The sequence below is a fragment of the Pollicipes pollicipes genome, unplaced genomic scaffold (genome assembly GCF_011947565.3).
Source record: "Pollicipes pollicipes isolate AB1234 unplaced genomic scaffold, Ppol_2.1 Scaffold_5724;HRSCAF=6776_pilon_pilon_pilon, whole genome shotgun sequence".
In the NCBI taxonomy this organism is placed as follows: Eukaryota; Metazoa; Arthropoda; class Thecostraca; order Pollicipedomorpha; family Pollicipedidae; genus Pollicipes; species Pollicipes pollicipes.
The window spans coordinates 52,941,225-52,947,224 of record NW_023596746.1 but is presented as its reverse complement, the minus strand read 5'-3'; the positions used below and the strand labels follow the sequence as shown (position 1 = coordinate 52,947,224).

At 48.6% G+C, this 6,000-nt stretch overlaps 1 protein-coding gene across 1 annotated transcript in view; it reads left to right on the top strand.

Annotated features, from left to right (window-relative positions):
* The first annotated feature begins 4,269 nt into the window (after positions 1 to 4,269).
* LOC119103925 (alpha-1-inhibitor 3) overlaps positions 4,270 to 6,000 on the top strand; it is a 28,223-nt gene continuing 26,492 nt past the window's right edge. Inside the window, exons 1-2 of the mRNA XM_037227627.1 lie at positions 4,270 to 4,622; positions 5,280 to 5,468. Coding sequence (XP_037083522.1) covers positions 5,361 to 5,468 — 108 coding nt within the window. The 5' untranslated portion in view covers positions 4,270 to 4,622; positions 5,280 to 5,360. The remainder of the gene's footprint in view (positions 4,623 to 5,279; positions 5,469 to 6,000) is intronic.

Sequence of the window (6,000 nt, the reverse complement as noted above, 5' to 3'; positions counted from 1 at the left end):
CGAAAAGTCAACCAGAGGTCTCATTCAGGGACCCCGGCCCGCAAGACCGGACACTCAAATAACAGCCAGAGGGCCCTGAGCGCTGATCAGGGGCCTACCGGGCCGGTAAAGGCCATATTTCGGTCGGACGCCACCAATGACGCACAGCTCTGTTTGAGCATGGACCTCAGGGCCCACTTCCCAAGTAGGGACAACGCTGGAGCCGGCGGTTTACATTGCTCGGGGCCCCCAACCCCTAATAGGGGCCCTGTATTGCCCCGAGTCGATCTAGGGAAGTGTTTAATGAGGCCTGAAGAGGAGCCCGGGCAGCCCATCGAAACCGACAATCAAAGGCCCAGCTGGAAGACATAAGGGTCCGAAGGACTGGCTGCAAGTCACATCAATAATCGTGATCCGTAGGGTCGTGACCTGAAATATCCGTCAGAGACCATGATGCACCGTTTTAGGAACCCACGCAAAATCTGGGTGTATAGGTCGGTCAGAGACCACGAACAGCAAACAGTCGGCTCCATGTCCGTCTGGGCTCCTGAGACCCATTTCCCGAGCAGAAACGAGACCGGGTCCGCGATTTACAATGCTTGGGATCCCTGACACAATGAGGGGCTCCTGTGTCGGTTGGAGGTCGGGCTCCTGTATCGGTTCGACAGTGCCGAACAGGGGTCCTGTGGCGGCAGGCGGCCCCGATTCAGAGCGGTGTTTGAGGGGGCCCGAAAAGGGGCCGAAGGGTCTTTCGAGACCAAAGATCAAATGTCCGATGGTATGGTCGAAGGGTCCGAAGGACTGGCTGTAGGTCACATTAAGGACCCAAGCCCATAGCCCATAGCCCATGCCCATGTTCTCAAATGTCAGTAAGAGGATCTCTTCCAAAGATGGGTACCCCTGCGGCAGTGTTCCTCTATTTCGGCCAGAGATCACGAGCAACAGTCAGCTCCGTGTTGTTCTGAGCTCGGGGGGCCCGTTTCCCAAGCAGGGATAAAGCCGGGCCCGTGATGTACATCGATCGGACTCCTGTATCGTTCAAGGCCACACAATACCTAACAGGGCATTCTGCGTCGACAAGCGACATCGAGTCGGTCAGGGGAAGATTTGTTCAACAGGGGTAGGGACGCGAGCCTGAACAGCAGAGGGTCTCTTGCGTTAGTCGGGCCTTCTGACAAGCGAAGAAAACATAAAAATTATGATGAGTGCTCACGTTGATGTAATGAAAGAGTCGTGAGCCAGGCAGGGCCCCCAGTACCGAACGGTGGGCTCTCCAGCCTTTTCCAGCATGGGCCCGTTAAGCCCGACTGGAGTACATCTGCCAGTTATTTGATCACCTGCGGTGGGCAGGCATGTTGTTTCGTTAATGACGGTTCATGCATCGATCCGGGGTCAACTACGCGGGTCAGAAGGACTCCGCGTCAGGGAGCGGACCGATATGATATGATATATCCCTCTAAGGGCGTCCGGATCGGCCAGGGGATGCCGCTCCGTGTCGCCAGAATGACGGCCGGAAAACAACCGCGGTGCGACAGAATGGCCCTTCAGCTCTTGACCGGGAACAACAATGTGCCCCGTAGTGTTATACCCAAGGGAGCCCCTTTATCGGAAAGAATAAAGGGTTTCATTATTGTTGAATGGCGTGGGTCGAAATGAGTACGAAGCGTATAAGCGTGCAAGGTTATCCCATGTTTCCCTACGAATGTTCATTATTTTGCAGAATCGACTAGTGAAGCAAATATCATCAAACTATTTGAGCCTGCGCGCCCGGTGCCGACAGTGTAGTGGTTCACGCGCCTGCGTTAGCCACTGCACGTCTGGGAAGCCACAGGTATGGGGTTTGATTCCCCACGATGCCCGTCCTTCCCGCCAGGGCGAGAGGCAGGCGGCGCGATACAGCCCCAGCAGCCGAGTACGTCATGGGGCCCCAATGACTCGCCCGTTATATTGGGGAGCAAGGATAGCAATGGTTTGGGTCGTCGCTTTCGTAAAGCCGACCGGCGTTGCCCGCTGCAGGTAACGCCAGGGGACGGGCGCCGAGCGCGCAATAATAACCACGGTAAAATAATGCTTCTGAATGTCTTTTAAAACCAATTCATACGGTCCAGGAATTACATTGGGCGATTTTGTTTACAACTATGAGGATGTCCTCTCAACAGCTTAACAGTTATAGCAACACAAGTCTAAAATTTACCTCTACTATTCCAGTTCCACCACCAGATTCCAGCACTACTTCGCGGTACTGTAAAAACTAATACGTTATTGTCATCAATCTTAAAACCACGCAGGTGATATATACGCCCTGAATATCTTTTAAAGATACGATTTGGTGTCCAAAAGCTCTCAAAGGTGCTTTTCAGATGTGTCACCATTTCCGCCCACCTGTTGACCACGGCCTAACATAAGTCGCGGGGCCAACGCTGCATGGCCTGCGGAGGCGGCAAGGCCTGGCGTGCAGTTTTTATTTCCAAGATATGCGAGCGCGCATGCTCATAACTAAGTTACATAATTTGTACCACTTACCAGTTCTGACTGAATGTTGAAGATATTCAGACAGTTAATCCAAATTGTTGACCATTTTGATTTATAATCAACATTTGCGGAAGCCTTGTCATTTCTGTAAAATCCAGATACAAATTCTGACGAGTCATTTAACGCGTAATTTTGTCAGTTTATTCACTATAAGCTTGAGGAAGAATTGATCTCGGGGTAGCGCCTGGCCTATATTCCAGTTATAGAAGGCTTAAGTATGTACTGCATATATATATATATATATATATATATATACATGTATAAATGTACAGAAATACATATATATATACATATATATATATATATATATCTCTCTCTCTCTCTCTCTCTCTCTCTCTCTCTCCTCTCTCTCTCTCTCTCTCTCTCTCTCTCTCTCTCTCTTCTCTCTCTCTCTCTCTCTCTCTCTCTCTCTCTCTCCCTTTTCTTCTCTCTCTCTCTCTCCCCTCTTCTCTCTCTATCTATATCTCTCTCTCTCTCTCTCTCTATATATCTAGTTTCTTCTCTCGTAGTCTCACTCCTCTCTCTCAGTCTCTCGCTCTCCCTACTCTCCTCTCTTTCTCTCTCTGGGAAAAAGCACATCCTCAATAACAAATGGGTATATCCGGCGTTTTTTTTGGGGTCCTTTTACCAACAGGGGGCACTTTGTCAAGCTGTGCCCCCTAACCAAGGCCCTGGCTGCGCCCCTGGCAGGCACTCATGGTCGCAGAGCTGTTGTCTACATTATCTAGTCTCTTCGACGCTTGTCATGTATTTTTAATGAACTGAAAACAGATTTGTTGGTCTATGAAATTAGACGTCATTAGCCTTGCAAACACGATAAGGGGGGTGGTTATGCGCGTCGCCACCCGTTCATCTAGCCTCTCCACTATTGGCAACGTAGTCGTTGGCCTTGGTTGGCCTCTCACACATGACCCTGAATTCGCTACATGGCTGTTTTAAAATCTCATTATGCACTACAGTGATATCACAACATTTTTTCAATGGAGTATTCAGATCTTGCGCCTAAAAGTACGTAATAGAACTACCCAGTTTTAACCCAGCATGTGTACTGCAGAAGGTCCCCTTCGAGGCAGGTGATGGCCCCAGCCAAGATCAGGTGCTCGCGGTCATATGATGGGCATGCATGTAAGTCAGTACTCTTTCCTCGTATGTTAACACCAAAACTACACAAAACTACAAATCCGCATTATTTTCGAAAAACACATAAAAGATTAACTTTGCTTCTGGTCAAGGGCTTTGCATTTCCGTGACAACCGAAAGTGAGCCAACTGTTGGCATTGTTATGTTCTTTTACCATAGAAAGTTTGAGCAATAACAAATGACTCGCGACAAGTTAAGTGCAGTCAAAGTTTTGTACAGGCTGACCTGACGTAGCTTACGGGTCTTGATACATCAAAACTTCAGATTTAAAGAAAACATGCCGAACTGATAGCTGAATTGGTACTATGCATTGCGCTTTGCTGCAAGCGTTCGTATTTGACCTGTACTGAAAAAAAAACACGGGAGCAAAGTCAACTTTCCCCGGTCGGGCGCGGCTCAACTTACAGCTGTATGAGCTGCTGAAGGGTTCAACTGACGAGGAACGACATTGTACGCTCAGCACCTTATTAGTGATTCGCGTTTTCAGCACTGAAAAGGCGTTTCCACACTTTTCTATTTCAGATGTGAACAAACAGCTCACTTTCACACACCTTTCTGGCATACGCCTTTATTACACAATGCGTGCTAGAAGCGCGAAACATACAAGGCGATGTACGGTGCATCAAGCGGCGGTCTGACGTCAATGCCACACCCGTGTGACGTCATTGTTGGGCCATTCCGGCATGTTGCAATGTCTGATATGCGTCGATGCCAGTCTGTCATAGGCATGACGTCAGCCTGACGCGTGTGACGTCATTGTGACGTCAGTGTGACGCGTGACCGGCAGGATTGGCGGTCCGCAGGCGCAGCTCGTCAGCGCCTCGTACGCTCGGTTGCCTATCATCTGGACCGACATTGTGCCTACAAAAAGCAGATCGCGGGTGTGCCGCGAATACGACAGCGACAAGAACGGCCGCATCAAGTTCAGGATCCCCGGGCTCGACCTGGGTGTCGTCAATGTGAATGTGAATGTACGTGTCACGTGCGCTGTGTGCTATGGCCGTCAAACTGCGATACTATCAACATGGCAGTTAGCTAAATGACGCGTCCATGCTCCTCATTTCCCATCAAGACTGAATGGGCGCTGGTGTTGGTACTGTCGTGGGACATCGATGCCTCCATAACTCAATGCCGTGTCGCTATTCCGCCCAGGGTGATCAGGCTTAGGCCGTCATACATATCAGCCTGATGGATTATTTTCATCTTTAATTTCGTTAACAGTAGCTTTATACTTCCCGGATCACGTTCATCTTTATTTTCACTAGCTATTTTCTAGTTACGTTCTAACTATTTCACCAATTATTGGCCTTTGCCTGGTTTGCATGGGAAGCCATTTTATGGTTGTAGTGCTTGGATCATGGTAGCACACCAATCCACAGCATTACGGCTGAAGACAAGCCCAAAACTGGCAATCTTTTCATTGATGATTGGGACATTGAAAACCGCCATTTGGAGCCAGAGTTTGCAAAACATTTTTGGGAAAATGTCATTTTAAACTGCCGTGTAGGGTCAAATTCCTCTGGTACAGGACGGCCATTGACTCCAGAGATTTGGTCCCATCTCCCGCAACCAGTGTAACCACGTGAACTATAAGGTTGGAAGGTTTCACGGCCGCAACTGTGTTACAGGTGAAGGCACTGCGTGCAGGCATCAGGTCATCGACGGCCAGCAGCAGGCTGAAAATCTGGTTCTCTCCATCCAACTCATTTATGTCCATAGAAGTGGTGAAGACTCCTTTCGACTTGAAATGCAGTGGGTCCCTCGTCTTGAGGGTCAAGAGGACATTCGACATAGGAAATAGGCAACTTACGTATATGGTAAGCGGAGAGGCGAACTGGGCATAGTCCATATGTGAACATACGTGTATTTGAATAAGTCAATTTTGGATAATAGGCCGGTTTCAATATAAATATTACGATGTCAGGTAACGGAATCTTGAAGGAGTATGATATCTTTGTATGTGTTTTTGAGCGGAAATAACCATCCCGAAGACCTTTCGGTGCAGTTCGCAACCCTGCGCTTCTGGAGACCTAAACCGCTCTAGTTTCTGAGCTATAGGCCCGCGAAAGTGGGGAGAGTATTTCAAGGTCACCTTGGCATCCATGACGTCACAATAGCCTCATTCAAAACCTGCCATTTCATTGGGCGTGCGGCGATTAAGGCCACGAACAATACAATTTCAACATATAACGGCCATCAATGGCTCTCAATCTATGTTTTGCAAGACATGATTACGTAATCAAACAATGACGAAGTAAGGACCATATTTACCAACCAAAGAGCTTTGTTAAGAGCAGTCTTTTCCACTTAACAAGTATGCCAACGGTTAGAAGTGATCTTGTGTCATGC